This window comes from Gobius niger (assembly GCF_951799975.1).
Source record: "Gobius niger genome assembly, chromosome: 21".
NCBI lineage: Eukaryota > Metazoa > Chordata > Actinopteri > Gobiiformes > Gobiidae > Gobius > Gobius niger.
Window position 1 is genome coordinate 8,173,055 of NC_136872.1, and position 18,246 is coordinate 8,191,300.

The 18,246-nt window shown below is 43.9% G+C and overlaps 1 protein-coding gene across 1 annotated transcript in view; it reads right to left on the minus strand.

Annotated features, from left to right (window-relative positions):
• Positions 1-18,246, minus strand: part of adam19a (ADAM metallopeptidase domain 19a) — a 140,885-nt gene that overhangs the window by 4,985 nt on the left and 117,654 nt on the right. The window contains exons 11-20 of the mRNA XM_079580729.1: positions 17,794-17,936; positions 17,118-17,295; positions 15,172-15,261; positions 14,337-14,532; positions 12,567-12,675; positions 11,272-11,476; positions 9,126-9,203; positions 4,260-4,368; positions 3,053-3,194; positions 1,206-1,305 (exon numbers count right to left, since the gene is read on the minus strand). Of these exons, the coding sequence (XP_079436855.1) occupies positions 1,206-1,305; positions 3,053-3,194; positions 4,260-4,368; positions 9,126-9,203; positions 11,272-11,476; positions 12,567-12,675; positions 14,337-14,532; positions 15,172-15,261; positions 17,118-17,295; positions 17,794-17,936 (1,350 nt within the window). The remainder of the gene's footprint in view (positions 1-1,205; positions 1,306-3,052; positions 3,195-4,259; positions 4,369-9,125; positions 9,204-11,271; positions 11,477-12,566; positions 12,676-14,336; positions 14,533-15,171; positions 15,262-17,117; positions 17,296-17,793; positions 17,937-18,246) is intronic.

An 18,246-nucleotide genomic window follows, 5' to 3' on the forward strand; every position in this document is an offset into this window, starting at 1 on the left:
TTTGAACTCGCTACTGTATCTCTCACTGTTTGCTCTGGCGGGTTCAAAAATGTCACAACTACTGAACAAGTTTCAATCAAACTGTCCATTGTTTTCCAAGGTGATGGCGGCAGCTAAAATAATGTTCACGTAGCTGGAGTTGGCGAAGGTAATTACTGTGGGCGTGTTTTTGGGAAACAAGGAGGCGTGACAGCTCTATTATTTAGGCCTTTGGAGCCTTTAAACTGTGTGATTTCATCTACAGTGTTGCTTACATTATCCAAATAAAACGTGCTGCTTGCTAGTCTTTCTTATGCTATTGTTCCTGCACCTATTCTGTAGAGCTGTGTCCTGAGAATCCAGTGAAGTGTCGCTGTAAAAAAAACTGTTCAAAACAATCAGCCCGGACGGTCAGTGAACGCGGGAGGAGAGCAGCTCGAAGTGGTGAAACACCGAGATGAGCCACAGGAAAGAGGCCATTAAATATGAAGGTCAGGCTGATGGTCAGTCCATTATACACTACAGTCCCATTCACTTTGCCCTGGGTCCTCTCCCCATACGCTTCTTATCACTGTGTATTGTACAAACTATTATGGCGTCTGAAATACAAGCCGCCTTCTCAGAATATAGTGCGACTACTTGTAATTGGATTCATATCTTTGCCTAAATATAGAAGCTCAAAGTTTGAATGGATCATTTAAAAAGTTTGTTACAAACATAAGAGCTCTGTAGACTCCGGAGATGCGTCCTTATAATGTTATTGTGTCCACATTAGCATAGATGTTTATAACCAGCTCTGTTTAGAACCGGTTTATTGCCGTTTAAGCCAGGATTTGATATTGATCTAGGCCTAGTGGTACTTGACTGAATCTTTTATTGACTTGGTGTGAAAGGTTGAGAACCATAGCTTTTTTTATGCATTGTCAATGTTATTGTCTGAATAACGGAACTATCTAAGAAGGACCTGGAATACAGAATAAAATGTCTTACGAAGAATACAGTACTAGTGGTAATGTAAGTTCAGTGCAGTTGTAACTGGGCTAATTGTGACTCTTGAAACAGAGGAGGTGGTATTGCATCACTTTGTGCTTTAGTGTGCAGCAATCAATGTACAATGTTGCACTGTGGATGTCCAAGTTAATGGCTGCTGCATGTGTCTTAATAGAGGGTATGTGGGTGATGTCACAGCGTTGCAACAATGAGTTTACATTTCTATATTAACTTACCCCCTTATGAGCGGTGGCCTTGTTGATGGGTCCCACCACTTTGAGGTGAAAGGCGGGGTTCAGGTGCCCGTTCTTCCCCTTCTCCACGGACGCGCTGGTCCTGAGTGAGACGAGAGGACACAGAGTTCACTAATGAGATCATCAGTCTGTCATCGGTCTGTCTTAGCTTTCCCAAGAGAAGGAAAAGTGACATTTTGTGTTCGATAAACATGTTAGACCTCGTTATTCATTGTGGCAGCACAAAGAAGAAATGGGATAAAGATAGTGATGGGCGAGGGAGGTAAGGTTCGAAGCATTAAGGTTCGAAGTCTCAGAGCTGTTTCATTCTGCTTGAACACTGACCTCTTGTGGACGAACTTTATTATTGCGACTTCTCATAAACGCGACTGAATCGTGTGGAAGAGAAGTTGGTGGTGGTTTTCTTACTTGCCTCCTGATATAGATGTTTGGATGATCAAATCAATCATCGGCCGATAAATTAGAGTTATTTTCTTGGTAATGTGGGTCTCTGCTTCCCGGAGCTCCAGTGGGCGGGGCATCAATGCGTAATGTTTTTATTTCATTCAGTCAGAGCCAATTTAGACACAATTTGCTTAAGATGGCGCTCCTTACGTTGCCCTCACCTGGTCAGCCATCCATGCCGGCTTTTGTATCTAGTCAAAAGCTGGACTTTGTAAAGAATAGAAAAAATGTTTATTGTGACTGGCCCACAGCGGCGCAAACACTTTCACCACATGAACGCGATTTAAATGGGGTGAGTACAGCACATTTATTTATTACTAATGCTTTACATTTCTATAGCCTGAGAACCAGAAAACATCCGTGGTTTAGTGCCTCGCGAGACTCGCAAACTGAAGCACTTTTCGAGACAATTGACACTTCACAATCTGCTTCAGGAAGAGCGACACAAGCTCCGGAGCGCCGGGTTTTTTGCCCATCACTAGATAAAGTTCCAATCTGCAAACATGCACTTCACACTGATACTATGCTACACTTCACTGTAGCTTCACCCGCCTCTGCTGCTCATTTGAATATACAGTATATACAGATAAGACACACAACATGGTGAATATTCCTCTCTAACTGATGAATAGACTTTGCAGCCGCCATAGACGCACAAATGCCTGGGTAGTCCTTTTAATCAGCCGTACCCCATGCTGTCCTCACTCTGCCCCGCCAGTGAACCGCGTCTCCCGCTGCCAAACCAGCTCTAAAAGACAGATCTTCCGAAACGCTGCAGATAGAATCACATTTTTTTATAATGTGGTTTCTCGTTTATTTCCTCAGCTACGGTAAAATCCGGGCGGTGTTTAGCCTCCGCCGCTGAGGTCAGCCCGTTTGGGTAAATCAGAGGAGCGGGCTGCTGTTATGAGAGCGTCGTGAGGAATGGGACAGTGGTCGTAAAGGAAGCGCACAGGTTTATAGGCTTTTATGGGGACATGCATTACCGCGGACGTGATGGAGGGCAGCCAGGGAGGGTTTACGGCGCACACTTCAGAATGTTCTTAACTTTTCAAAATTCCACATATTTGTTTTACACAGGGGTGACGAGTTCATGTGACTTTGGGTACATTCACCGTAGTTGCCTTTGGGCAGAATGCAACTCAGGAAACTGTTTTGTTGAAAAGTTAGCCATGGCAGCTCGACCAGGGGCTCCCAAACTTTTCAGCACTTGTGGGAGAAAAATGCCTCACCATACGCTTCTGCTTTTGAATAGGAAGAACTCGCTTGTTTGGACTGCGGAGATGCTTGAACCAGGAACCAATCTAATGCTGAGTTGTTGCCATGAGTCCCTTCTACAAGTGCACAAAGCTCATTTCGAGATGGGACAAACGAGCGGCTCTTACTTGTTGCTCTTGTTCTTCTCCCGCTGCGAAAGCCACTTGTGGTAGTACGAGCTCTTGATCCTGTAGCAATAGAAGAGCAGGAGGACTCCGGGCAGCAGGACCAGGAAGGCAAAGAGCAGCCCCACCACCAGCCCCACCTGACCTGCACACACAACACACCGTTCATTATTTACAACACTGTCTGACGCAATCGATGCTCCCAAACAAATTAAATCCACATCCTCCCGTAAGACTTTTATTGTACACAAACATGCCTCGCATTTCATCACCTACACAATCTATATTCACACCCGAGCTCGGAGAAAACAATGAATTCACACAATTATCTGCAGAGTCCAGATTTTGTAACCCCGCCTTCGTCATATTTCTACCCTGTGGAGCTGAATGCATTCATGGGTAAACAGGATCCAGGGACTTTCCTCATGAACCTCTATTGTGAGCGCAGGAGAGATGTATCTATAATCTATAGCTCCTGGCAGAGAGTGCTTTATCAAACATAGAGGTCACTTTGGCCACAACTTTAGTTTGTTTCACTGAGTCTGGACTTTCAGGAGGAGTTCAAATAGGCATGAAGCGCAGAAAAGAGAGGGTTATAGATGCGCTGCTCCACTGGAAAGGCACTTTGACTTTTGTAGAATGCACAGACCCTCCACTCCTTTGTTGTAGCATTGCATCTATGCTAGCCTTGTCAAAATAATGTTTTAACAGAGGTTCAGCCAAAAGTTGCCACGCCATAGCTTTCCAATTGGTTTCTAGCTTCAATTAAGTCAAATGTTGCGTGAAAAACTTCAGAATATGAATAAACATGGCAATAAGGCCACGGTCTGCGAGCCGCCTTTGTGTTTATTTAAAATGGTAATTATGTTTATAGCTGGACTAGAATAGCAGGGGTGAAGGAAGTAGGGGTGTTTTTTCGTCTCTAAAACAAATCTCTGCATTGATAATGAATGCCTTCCCAGGTATCTGTGAACCATTCCCTTTAGCCCAGTCTGAGGGACAGGTGTAGATAAGGATCTACCGTGTTTAATCGGACGTCACCGCTATCAGCTGCAATTCAGCGCCGGCAAATGTCCCGTCGTTAAAACACCATTACAGCCCATGCTAATTATTGTCCACGCACATTAGGTTTAAGGCTGATCTGGAGCTAATGACGGCCTCCTCTTAAAGGGCAGTTTACAGCACTAAAGCGTGTGTGTTTTGAACTTACTGTCATACTGAATGGGGCCGCTGTCCACACTCCCTCCGAGCCCAAGCTTCTCGCAAAATGGCGGCGCCCAGCCTCGACTACAGTGGCAGTTCCCGTTACTGTTGCAAACCTAAAAAAACACACAGAAAGCACTCATGTTAATGTTTTTTTTACATTCTTTACTTTATGGCACTGTTATTTGATGCCCAACATGGTGACTGGACGGAAATGGCGGGTTAACTTTGGATAATGAACAGTAATGAATTGTGTGGCTCTGTTTCCTGGAAAATATAACTGGGTTAGATCCAAAATGACCCTGTTATAAAAGATTGTGTTATTTTCATAATACTGCGCTATTACTGTGATGAAAGGTTCTCCCATTACTATCACGACTACTATTACTGCTGCTACAACTGAACGAAAGCAGTGGTGGTCGTTACTGAAGTAAAAGTACAGATACTGCAGGTCAAACCTTACTCAACACAAGCAAAAGTTGCTCCGTCAAATTAAAATTAAAGTACTGAAGTGTTTGCTGCATCCTTGAAAAACAAAGGCTTTTAACCAAATATGCTGCTAATTTTTACTCTTTACTTGGCCTTTTTAGAAATGTAGTGTTGTAGGAAGCATTTTATCTGTCAAATGTAGTGGAGATAATGTGGTAAAGTACAGATCTTTAAAAACTCATGAAGTACAGTACATTACTTAAGTACTGATGTTTATATTTGACAAAACCACAGGATTAGAAACTAGGAAATAACTTGCAGTCGGCTCCGAGAAATGTTATCCAAATGAATATAGTTTTCCTATTAATAAAAAAAAAAAAAGGTTAAGCTGTGTGATAAGAATCTTCAAACAACTCTTGCCCTTCAAGTCGACGAGCGCTAACAGGCTAAATAGATATGTTAATCACTGATGGCATAATTACATCTGGATGTAATTGGAGCATGGCAACAGTTTCTGCCTCATTTTGAAGAGGCGAATTACGGCGGGCGTCTGGAGATATTAATCATGTTTAAATACTAATCTGCGCATCAAAAGTTAAGGAAAAGTCAATGAAAAAGTCCAGAGGTAAATGAGCAGGCCACCTCCGGTTACAGCTGAACTTCTTGATGAAACCACATGTTAACTGCAGGATTTGTGGAACTGATTTTTAAATATTTACGGTCGCTGAAAATCTTGTTATGGCAAATATACAGCGCAGGATTTAAGGCCCTGCATCGGATTCTGCCCATTAATGAACGATAATGGCAGGAGGAAAATGAAGTATTCTCTGTATACACACTTTAAAACTGTCATACTGTTACAAATGATCAATAAGACCCACAGTTGTCATTTTGCACTGATTACTTTTACAGTATACTTTTGGACCAAATGAGTGCTACTTAAAGGAATAGTTCACCGTTTTTTCCATATTGAGATATGTTCTTACCTGAGCTTAGATGAGTTGATACGTACCTGTCTGGTCTTTGTAATTGCGCTCAGTCACGCAAAAAGACAAAAGATGTTGTTAGCATTGGCCTCTCTCAGTATATTCCTATAGCTCCAAACGGGGTGAAGTTGGAAGCTACCACGCTCTTCCACGGGCACAAAGACCAGACAGGTACGTATCAACTCGTCTAAGCTCAGGTAAGAACATATCTCAGTATGGAAAAACGGTGAACTATTCCTTTAAAGAGGACTATACAGAGTTTAAAAATGTTCAAATGAAGTATTTTCCTCCCCCTACATGTTCCAACAATGTCCAAATGTGTAGAATGAGCCCAGACCTGTTCACCACAACTGCCTCTAAAATCCTGCACTGTCACTCAAAAAGGTGTTATTTCGGGTCTGAATTGCCGACATGCACGAGCTTAATATAGAAGCTGCAGCTACACGTATGACCTGAGGTGGCAGTAGTGAGTATAATATGGCTAACTTGCATCTAGCCCCTGTAAGTGGACACATCCTGCATATGGGGCTTAAAACATTATTTTGGTGCCTCAGTAGTACTTTATAATTTGAAATTATGTTTCTGTAAGAATGAAATGGTAAAAATGAAATATAGGCACAAGAGCTGGTGAAGACTTTGCCTGGGGCTCCTCCTGCTGGCAGCTGTAATAACTTCATAAAAATCAGTTTTGATTCACGGCGTGGTTTACAGCTTCAGCACAGTGTGATAAACACACTGTAGGACAAACAACGGCTCAGAACTGATATGTCGGATTGTGGGCTTTAAAAATGTGGACGACAGTTGTATGACGTAGTTGTATCCAGGAAGTACAGAACTCAAATCCTGGGGTTATTCTGTTTAATTTAGTAGTTTCTTCTTCTACGATGCGTGCACTTTGTTATCAGGAAAATGCTGGAATAGGTTTCATTCATGTTCAAAACATTCCAGAGCCTGAAGTCTAGTATTGAGGTGGTGGACAGGATCACTGCTGAAAAATAGTTTTTGATGGTATCAATAGTTTCAATCAACACATCTTTGGCCCAGTTATTATAAATTCAAAATACCGCATCTCCTCACAAACTGCTAAATGTGTTTGAGTTTTATGTTGAACATGACCCATTGAACCACACGCTCCAAGTGAAGAATCCACGAAAAACAATTCTCTACCAGTTTCCTTGTGCCAGACAAAAAGTAGAAAACAGAAAAGTTTTAATTTCCAAACTACACTACTTTTCCCAAAAGTACTGCCAGAGCCTGAAAATAGAACCCCATTTCATTCCTGACCTGCTTACATTTGCTCAAACTGAAATAGCCCCGTCTCGCAAAAACAAGACGTGGGGCCGAGGGAGGAGCTGTCAGTCCTAAAGCTTAAAAAAAGGGTTTAATTTCCTCACCTGCTATGCTGCACACATCAGAAACATCATCTGTCAGCGTAGCAGCAGCTCTCTGCTATCAAAAAGCTATTTCCGTGGACATTAACGGAAACTGCCAATTGTGTAACACTGCTTATTCTCCCGGCGGACCAGCAGAGCTGTTCACTTTTACATATCGCTCAACTGTTTGCAAAGAGAGCCAGATAAATGAGTTAGTCTGACGTGTGTTTCTGTGGCAAAAGTGTGAAAATCAGTAAGTTAGTGGTGTAGACCCGGCGATATCCTGAGGCTGCGGCAACTATACTGAATATAAACTACTGATAGGGAGGAAAAACATCTGCCAGTAGGATTTTAAAACAATTGTCCGTGCACTTTATCACCAGATTAACGTTGGATTCTGGTTCAAAATGGAGCCACAAAATGTGTTCCTCAAAAATAATAGAGCACAGCACAAACGATTGTTTAGCCACAGCACAAGCTGTTTTCATATTGGGTATATAAGGAATAACATTCCTTACATATTAATATTAGATAACTAGTATTCACCGTAAGAGAATTCGTTTAAGTGACCCATAATAGACGCCATTCCATAGACCTATGCAGAGTGTTGAGAGGATTACAGGGACTAACTCTAATATAGTCAGTGATGGTTGATCTAAAGGCGTGATTCCTTGAAATAAATAAATGTCTTGCTCTGGCATATACCCAGGCCATTCCATAGAGTCACAGTTTTTCCATCAGTCTACCTTCCACTGTGGGCTACCTGCCTGTCAGCCCACTTGCCTGGGAAGTGCAGAATATTACCCCTCTGTGTATTTTATACACGTGGATATCAGGCTGGGCAGGACGCCCACTTTTGCTGCCAAACTCAAATTGATCTGCGCAATCAGATTTGTTTATTTGCGGTCGTGTGTTGTTCGTGAGCAGTGTCACTCTTGAGACGCGGAAGTCCCCTCGATAACAATCTACGGACGCCGCACTGGAGAAACGACAGCTGTTTTTCAATCAGTGGTAAATAGGTGAGTTTTGTGATCCATAACCCTGTTCGACTAGTAACACAGAACCGCTAACAACTCGCAACAACCCGACACATCCGCCCTTCGCTGATGGGTAAGTCTCTACAAATGTAGTTGATGCTGACTGACCAGACGTACAGCGATGAGTTTGGATTTGTTCACAGCTGAGCAAGGTGGGATTCCCTGGCAAACACCAGCCTGATGGAGTCAACCGCAAGGCCCAGTGTTTTTCTCAGTCAGATACAGAACGTGCTCTGGCTGGGATCAAACTAGTGGGATCAACTTATCAGCTGAGGCTGAGAACTTTGTGTAGGAGCAAAAGAAAGTCATAGTGCAAACCCGATGAATCCTGGCACAGTCATCTCGGAATATACCCGTGCCATCAGGGAAGAAGAAATCCATTCATTCAGGATGTGTAGGTTGTTCACTGATCTCATTCTTTGGGCACAGGTTTGCTTAACCCAGACCTGCAGCCCCAGATCAGATCATTTATACACGGCCTGACTGACCAATAAATGAAGTGTTCACCTGGATGTAACTAAAAAACACTAAAAAAGTAAAAGCTGCTTTTAAATTTCCAGAAGATAAACTGTAGAAAGAATTTGAAAAATAAATAATAAGAAACCATTCTAATGCCCTTGCAGCTCAGCTCACAGATCAATTCAAAGGAAAAATCAATGGAGCCGTGTATTCAAACCTGAGGTCATGTTTTATGGATCATGTTTGAGCGATAAAACAATATTAATGGAATCACTGCTGAGTCTGTGAGCGCAGTCCAATCTTTATCCACTGATAAATAATCTTAATCTATAATCTCCTCTGAACAAGTGTTACAGACCAGAACGGTGCGCTGTCTTAGCTCCTCATAAACAATGCATGCTGCTGCCTTATCTGCCGCGGGCATGCGAGTACCGCTACAGTAAATACTGCATCACTGGAGTCGCTCTCGTATTCCACCGTCTGTTTGGCTGCGTCTTTACCGGTGACGGCAGAGCTACCTCTGCCCAAGGACACAGTGTGACAATGCGATTAGGCAAGTCGTGGCCGGGAGTGGAGAGCGTGTGCCTACCCCGTTGCCGTGACAGCGAGCGATGCAGGTCTCCAGCTCGGTGAAGGAGGCGTTTTGGCAGCGGCGGTCTCGGCACACCTGTGGCAAGACAAACATGGAGAGAACAGAGTTCAATGGTGCACTGGTCACAGACACTAAAGCACAAGGGGGAGGGGGAGAGGTCTGGGGTGTACCCCGCCTAAGGCCCATAGTTACACCCAGAGCTACAAAATCCATCAACAGTAAAACAATGTTATTGTTTTCCTGAATTGTTTTCTTAAATGTGAACACAATAATGATGGCGGCTTTGAAAACCAATGGTACGATGGAAAACTCCTGGAGCTGACCTTACACCTTCAAGTTTACCTCTTTTTTTCTCTTTATAGATTTCATTTTCTTCTATTTTTACATTGCCAAATTCAAATTTCTACAAAATTTATAAACAATTTATAGTCCTTTATCCACAGAGTGTACATTCTCTGACTCAACATATTTTTAGAATTGCCATCATCCATTATTATTATTCATTCTATGTCAGTGGCTGCGTGGCTGTGCAGTCAGCGCACATGCAGTCACATGATTAGAGCCGCCTGCTTTATGCTTGCTCTGCATTTATGACTGAGAAATGGGCCGTCAATATGATGACTCCAAATTCATCACGCTGTATGGCACACAATATTCTCCACCGCCTATTTATAATATATAACTCACGCTGCGCCATTCGGTCCCTTTAGCGAAGTCTGCACAATAGAATCCGACTGACGCCAATGAGGTGCGCGGGGATGCAATATCGGCAAACGGAACCCGGCGTTTGGAGAGTATGGGGCTGTGCATATTGCACTGAGCGTGTCTATTTTCATATAGTATACCGTCCAGTATCCATTATTCAGCAGGAGTTTTGCATTCTCCCTGCGCGGCGACTTTTGGATCAGAAACAAGGGATTTCTACGCTAGGACTGCTTGGAAATGGAATGGCTAACACTTGTGTTGCGCTGTACAAGCCTTCTAAAAGCGCCACACTGTTGTCATTCATTCACCACTGACTCACTTGTGCTGTAGCCACGGCTGCCCTGGGGTAGACTGACAGGAGCGAGGCTACCAATCTGTGCCATCGGCCCCTCCGACCACCACCACTCACTCACACACTCACAGGTAAAGCTCCAGGTATGTCTTTGATGATGAACATGACATGGTTAGAAGAGGGAAAGGACAGTATTAAAGATGTAATATTACCGTCTAGAATGTAAAACAATCATAGATCCAGTGTTGAACCTGTGTTGAACTACAGCAGCCCAACGGCTCCGTGAGTGTGAATCTCCAGTGTGACTTAGCGTCAGTGAAAGTGGAGCAGACTCTTCTGTTTGTTTGTAAGAAGAAGAAGAAAAAAACCCTCATTGTGAGATATCTTGTTCCACCACCTGCAGCCTCGCTCTGTGCAGCTGCGGCGTCACTCAACACTCATGCCTGTGCTCCTGACAACAGCCTCCACTCCCGCAGGAGCGCCGGATCAGCGCGGGTCACGTGATGTTTGTAAAGAGCGCGATGGATGTGGTCATTACACAAACGAATCACACCATTAAAGGGCACCATCTGGAGCGGGCCGGCGATGGCAAATGGATGTGTCGCTAAATAAACCCAGGCTGTGCATAGGTGGGAAAACGTTTTGTCACCATCTGGCTTTGCAAAACACAGCTTATTATTTATGTGTTTATTTATTTATTGTTCAGGTATTTGGTCATTTCAAACACATCTTATTTTAATGCTGCTAAATGTTAAATTGATGCTTATTCAAAGCTTCAGTTGGCTTGGTTTCCGCTTCGACAGGTGCTGAAAATCGCCACCGAAATGGGCGCTTCCTGGTTAATGAGCTCAGGGCAAATTAGAGACTTAAAAAGTAAAAAAGAGACCCGTGAGGTTGGTGGTTTGATTTTTGCTCCCTCATAGTCATGCCATTGTGTCACTAAGCAAGACACTGAACACTGTTGCCTCCGTGTTTTGTGAGCCTGAATTGAAGCAGCAGAAAATTGCCACGTGTTATAATAAATGCAGGCCTGGTGTTTTCAAAACTACTGCATCAAATGAATGACACATTACATCAGAAGTTATACTCAGTGTCTTCGAACAAGAGCACAAATCTTCGACTCTTCCAGTTTCTAGCTGCACCCACCTTGCCCTCTCCACACTTGGTGCCGGTCACCACCAGGCCGGGGTCTGGCAGGTCGCCCTGTCCGTCCTGAGTGCTGTAGACGTACGTCCCTCTGCACTTGACCTCGATGCCCCCCGTCCTGATGGTGGTGTCGATGGGGACCGCGTTGGTGCCTTTGGGTTTCTTGGCCGCACTGTGACACTGGATCTTCCCACATTTAGCGTCGCTGACAGGAGACACAGTTTTAACATACTATAACACAGATGTTCTTTGGTCAATTGTGGAATGTACCTGAAACTACATCACACTGGCAAAGCTTGTAATTATGAATCCTTATAATTAAAAAGTACTCTAATAAATATAATCTTCTAAATAAATGAATGCTTAGTAGTAGGACAATGTTTGGAGAGCAGTGGGGCACAGCGAGGCTTCCGTGTTGTTTTCTTGGGGTAAATATGAATACACAAGCAGACTCGGAGCCCCAGATAATGCGGATTAGTATGTGATGGGCAGATAGCAGACTAGCTTCATGTCTTAATAACAGACATTTCCATATCTTTCATCAGCTGTCTGACTCACAGCCCCCAAAACACTCTAATGGTTCCTCCGGGACACCGTAATGGATTTGGGCAGTGGCAGCCGACACTACCTTAATCCTGCTCTCATTTACATAGCTTAGCTGCTAATTTAACTTCATTAATTAGCCCTGGCGTGGGGCCATGGAGACTTGCTGTGTACTCTGTATGTGTATAAATAATCCACCAGGCGCCATGCTTCATACAGCAGCACAACTATGTCTCTTCTATCCACAACAGATGGTGGAACACAGTCATGGTCAGCAGGGCAACAACATACTTTTGGGGAAAGATCACAATCTTATCCACTTTAATGAACTTTTATTTGTCATAATGACTGTCTTTGACTCAAAATGAAAAGCTTAATCACTTAAGCTCTTCAGCAATGTACACTTAAAAAAAAAAAAAACGAAGACATGACCAATCACCAAAACCATTCATTGAATTAGGTTAGCATGCACAAAGCCGGCTTGTTTTTCCAGCTGCCATCCAAACAACCAAAAAGCTTCTGAAATACTAAAACCGCCTTGTTAAAGCATAGATCAGAAGCACTGTTGACTATTAAAAAGCAACTCCCCTCCTTTGTTGGGGGAGTTAATAATAAGGCTATGCTGTTCAAAATGTTCACGTTCACATGTGGGTGAGTCATCGCTGTCTCTGCACTATATGTCTGTAAATGTATCTTTCTGTGGTCTGCTCCCGCTGCTCTCACAGCTGAACACAACTCTAATAATGGCTCACCTTTTATCACACTTCACATAGTTGCCGTGTTCGTCTTTTCCGCAGTTTCCAAATGCATTTCCTGCAGCGTTGACGTCTTCAAAGCAGGCGTCGTGGGCCGGCCGTGCTCCTGAAAGCACAACCGTACTTCCATTAGCGAAGAGCAGCACCAGCTCTGCTGCTAACTACCGTGTAACATCCAGGCGCACAGAAAAATGGACCCAGGCCGGCTCCAGAAAATATTCTGACATCGTGAGGGAAATGATGGTCTTGAGAACAGTCTTTTGGGCTTTTATGTCGTTCCTTTATAGAAAATATGCCTTTAGCTTTTGCCTGGTGTGTTGGGTCGACTGGTCATGTGTGTGTAAGTATGTGAGTGATCCAAACCTTTATGCTCTTAAAACACCACAACGTTATCATTATGAGCTCAGCCTGATCTTCTCGATGTCTTCGACCCACATGTGGAGAGGTGGGCTAATCTTGGGGCTGGGTACGAGCACAAAGCCCCTGTACTGTCAGGACGGCTGAGCTCAAGGCTCAAAGTGCTCCTGCAGGACCTTTCTGACTTATCTCATGGCCATGGGCTGTGGCTCAGTTTATTGTTTGGTTTTTGAGCCAGAAGTTCATCACTGAATTATTTTGTCGGCAGGTTTGCCTGCCGGCCTGGTTTGGTAGAGGAGTTCAGGATCACTCTGACAGCCTTAGTTCAGGCTGATGGTCTGTCTTTAAAGGACGACGGGTCTAGATATTTCCTCTTCATGGAAGAGCAGCCATTTCAGTCTTCTCTGTGACTGTGGCCCTGTTATATTGCAGAACCTTTAGGAGCAAAAGAAGTAACGTTCATTGTGTCCACTTTTGTTTCTGGTATAACTTTCAGAGTTCATTTGGTCAGACACTAGGATCCTTGTGTCTGACCAAATGAACTCTAAAAGAGAAGAAGCTGTATGGAGAACATTGAAATCCCCCCTCACCAGACTGCTGCACTATAGCACAGTAGAAAACATGAGCAACAGGTGTGGGCTTTGTGCACGTGTTCATTTCGTGTTCAGTGTAAAACGGTCATGCTCTATAGCCCCGAGCCAGTGGTGGTAAACTCTGTGCCTCTGACACAAAAATGAAGATAAAGAAGTCGGAGTGAAAATGATGTCTCCATCGCAGTGTTCAATATATGTATTCCAGTCACAGTTCTACAAGTATGAATCATTCTGTTTTTGCACAATATGGCCATGTAAATAATGCTTTGTATTTGTGGATCTGCACACTCCCCATGTCTGCCCTGCTCTCTTTATATCAGGACAGATGAAACAAGGGTCTACCGCTCTCCTCACATCAGTTATGTAAAACCATCGCATACAGCGCCGGCGCTTATTCAAAGTCAACATGTAGTTTGTTCTGTGCCGCTTCAGAGCTAACATTGTCAGAGATTTAAGTGGAACTTTCACTTCACACAGAGGCAGCAGAAGCACTCTAGTCTTTGATGGACGTCTATTGTGACTGACTATTCCCAGCTCCAGTGAATTAATCAGCCACGGCAACAAGCACCCCCGCCTCCACAGGCTCATCAACATCTGCAGCTTTATCTGCATTCGCTCCAGGGACGCACTGGGCTACAGCTAAGGACAAGGAGCTCTTCAACACACATGTCAGACCTCCAAATCATCTTTTCTTTACTATTGTCCTCCTCTATTTGATGTGATGACAGTGCAGTAGATAATAATAATAATAACAACAACAATAATAATATTACTACTACTATTACTATTAATAATTCGAAGAAGTAAAGGGTCTTACCATATCCCCAGAGCTGCAGACACTGCTGCTCGTGCGTCAGGCACATGCCGTTGTAGCAGTAGGCCAGACCGTACTGACAGGACGACCCATCCAGGAGGTACACGTTGGCGGGGCAGTATGGGGACGCCCCGGTGCAGTACTCTGGGAGATCACAGGCTCCTGCAGGACCACGGCACATGGTCCCAGCCTGCTTTAGCTGACACCAAACACACACATGGACCATTATAGGCTTTGATATGATAAAGAACTGACAAAATACATAAGTAACAATGGCAAGGAAATAATACCTCACTTTGCCCATTTGTTTTACGAAAAAGAGCAAAGTAAATACTTTGAAATACGAACACGGTTCATCACATTTTGCCCATCTCGATCAATTTTATACTACGGTGTTGCTAAATGTTTGATCTAAAATGTTTGAAAACACTTGATGCCAGATTAAACCATGTGCTGCGTGCCAACACATGCGGCTCACTGCGCCTCTTGCCGTCAGTGCGGCTGCTGTTCTCTGCGAGACGGAGGTGAAACATTTGAACAGTGAGTGGATAGAACAAAGGCGGAGCACGTCAGAGAGCGCCAAGTGGCAGAGGAGCACAATGGGAGCTGTGTTCACCGTTACATGTCCCATCTGAAGGAGATGAGAGGAAATCAAAGAGCGAAGTGTGTGTGCGCTGTCGCCACGGAGGTGATGAGTGACGTGAGCTGAGCGGCGCATGTGTGTGTATGTGCTGCTGTTAATATAGAGGCTCTGGAACTATAGGGTTATAAGTGTAGCCTTTGTGATCGGGTAATTGAGATGTCGATTTGCAAATGCACTTGCAGTCATAGGTATTACCTTGCAGCCCTCGCAGCAGACCCCATGGGCGCACTGAGCCTCCTCTTTCAGGGTGCAGTTGTTGGCATTGCAGCAGTCATTGGTGCATTCCTAAAACAGAGACGGATCAAATCAGCAACAAGAAAGTGTTTTGGACTTTTCTCTTCCATCAGAGCATCCAGCTTCCTTTCCCCCTCAGCCTGAAAACCGTGACATTAAGGCGCTGTGTAATGTTCATTCAGAGTGCGTTCCAGGTGTGACGTGAGACCACGAGGCTGCGGACTCATTTGCGATGCCGGAGCAGGTGGCTTGTCAGCTCTTGTCTGTCAGCACCAGTGAAGAGTCATAACAAACAAGAAACACCTGTCAGACGCCAATTTGCTTCCACTGTTTTCAATTTGCGTTTCCGCTTGAACTCGAAGGTTTGCTTAACCCGAGCGCCAACACTCGTACGGCTTTGGAAGATGAGCCTGTTTTATTTCATAGAGGGGAATTGGTGTGTATTTGAGACAAGTGAATTTGACATGCCTGAGAACACAAAGGCAGGAAGTCAGCAACAGAGAAGCAACAAAAATCCTTTTTTTGTTTTGTTTTGAGCTTTATTTCACTTTACCAAATCTGCAGAGGAGGATTTCAGAGCAATTCAATCTGATGACATCTGACTTTTATGCTCATATTCCCACGCTTCCATCCTATAACAGTGTGGTCCGAATGTCTCAGTAATGTACCATATGCATTGGACAGCACAGTGTGGCGTCTTTTGACACATCACTTTGTAAAACAAATCCGCTCAGTGAGTGGTAAAGCCTTTGTGCAAAAGCTCAATGAGTCCAGCTGCTCTACAAACCTCTGCTGTGGATAAGCCTCTGACGGGGGGCATGGATCTGTCAGCAGACCTTCGAGTGTCTTTAGTGATAAGATCTGAGATTGTCTGAATAGAGATATCATGTGGTGTGTTCAGCTTCATTTGACCAGCCAATCAATTTGTGGTACTAATCGTTTGTATAATGACGAGCAAAGCACATGCACACATTCTGCTCTCTCTTTCTCTCAAGTCAGAGTATATTAGAAAAAGCTCCCACACCTGGCAATGAACTGGTTCAGTTATCTCACACCTTTAAGGTGTGGAACTTTCAGTGAAAATATACAGACTAATATTTACATGGACACATCAGGACAAAACTAAACAGACTGGCAGAGTATATACAGGCTGTGCAGTACAAATGGGAGTTGCTACAGCCTTGAAGGTTGTGGTAATGGAGCACATGCAGGAACCAATCAGAGAGGACCGACTAAAAAGACTTCCCCAAAGAGAATTCCCAGGTCTCAATGGAGAATATATAAATATGTGATTTTTATACATGAGTATTTATGTATTTCAACAGAGCCAACAGAGACTGCTGCAAGAAAACTATTCCTTTGGACCGAGGAGCTTCACTCCGACATATTGTTAATGGTGGTGAGACTCTATTACATTTTATAATCAAGTTAATTATGGCCCTTGTAATTAATCGCATTTAAGCATCATTTATTTAGGGGTTGTATTTCTTTCTTAGAGGTATATTTTCGATTTTCCAACATTTAAACTTATTTGAAGTGGAGATGTGAGGCTGTGTGATCATTTCAAAGACAAAAACGGTTTGATTTATTTTGTCCTTCCTGCCCCAAGACATCTGAGAATGATCTTTTTAAACCCCCGTTTATGTCGCCTTAACTGTGCGAATAAACAAGTTTGACAGTAAAATGTTTTTTGGCTTTACACGGTGTTCGTCCCTGATCAACATCTGCAGGAAAAAGGAAACTGAAAAAGTGTCTGTGCCACTGAAGTAAAGAGTGATTCATTTCGATAAATATTTTTAATCACATTAAACCTAATGTAATGAATTAATCAGAATGAATTTAAAAAAGTCCCGGTCCTAATTGTAATACTTTTGACATGTTGGTATAAGTTATCAATATCCACTCACATCAGGCTCCCCGCAGTCGCACTCCTCTCCCTCCTCTACGAAGCCGTTGCCGCACTTCTTGCCCCCCACCAGGTCCTTCATGTTGGGCATGTTGTAGAGGCACATGCCGCCTCCCTTCTGGAAGTAACTGTCCAGGTCTCTCTTGCTGCAGCGGCTGAACACTCGGGGAAACGGGTGCCTGAGGAGACGACACATCCTGCTTTTATAAAGGCTGCCTCCCTGCGACTGTGGCGTCTGGTGTTGTTAGTTAATGCTTTGATGGAGCGGAGCGTGGCGTACCGATCCATACACTACAGGGAACTGTTAGGAGCTATTTGTCATTCTGACTAATGCCTCTGGTAAAAGACGCAACTTTATGATTTTATATTCAGGGGAAATGAAAAGAGGAAAAAGAGTTGTCAAAACACAGTCGGCTCACACTAACATTAATAAAACATGGAGTGTGTACTTTTCTCCGATTATTCAGAAGTCAAGCTCGTGTGCTGCAGTCATTATAATGAAGAAAGATGAACAGTCTCTAATAACAAATACCTTCTTAAACCTTAACCGTGACTTCCTTGTCTTCCAAAGACTCCCACAGACACAAACAGTAGCCAAAGTATTAACAATTTCATTCTATTTCCTTTTTTCTGGCTTTGTTGTGAGTGTGTGTAGTTTTTCATCCCCGGCGGCTCACCCCGTCGCAGCCGCCATGACGCAGCCGCCCTGCTCCGCCGTAGCCTCCACGCAGCAGCCGTCGTGGTCGTGACTCATCCCGAAGTTGTGGCCGATCTCGTGGGCCATGGTGGCCGCCGCTCCGATGGACAGCTCCGAGTGGTCCTGCGGGCACAAGGAAAAGAATATGTAGGGCACCAAACAGAAAAGTGATGGACGTGTCATTGTCTGCAGTAATGGAGTGTGGAATGTAGGGCAGCTACGGCGACAAGGCAACTCCTCCTCTTTAAGTATGTGTCTCCTGCACTTGGAACACTTTTCACAACAGACCAAATATATCATGGTCAAGGAGCTATTCAAGATGCCCTTAAGAGTGTTCCATTCAGAGGCACTACTGTAGCTCTGCTAAATATCAATGTGCAAGCAGTTTGTTTAATAATGCTTCATCAAAGCTGTTACACCAGCAAAAACATCC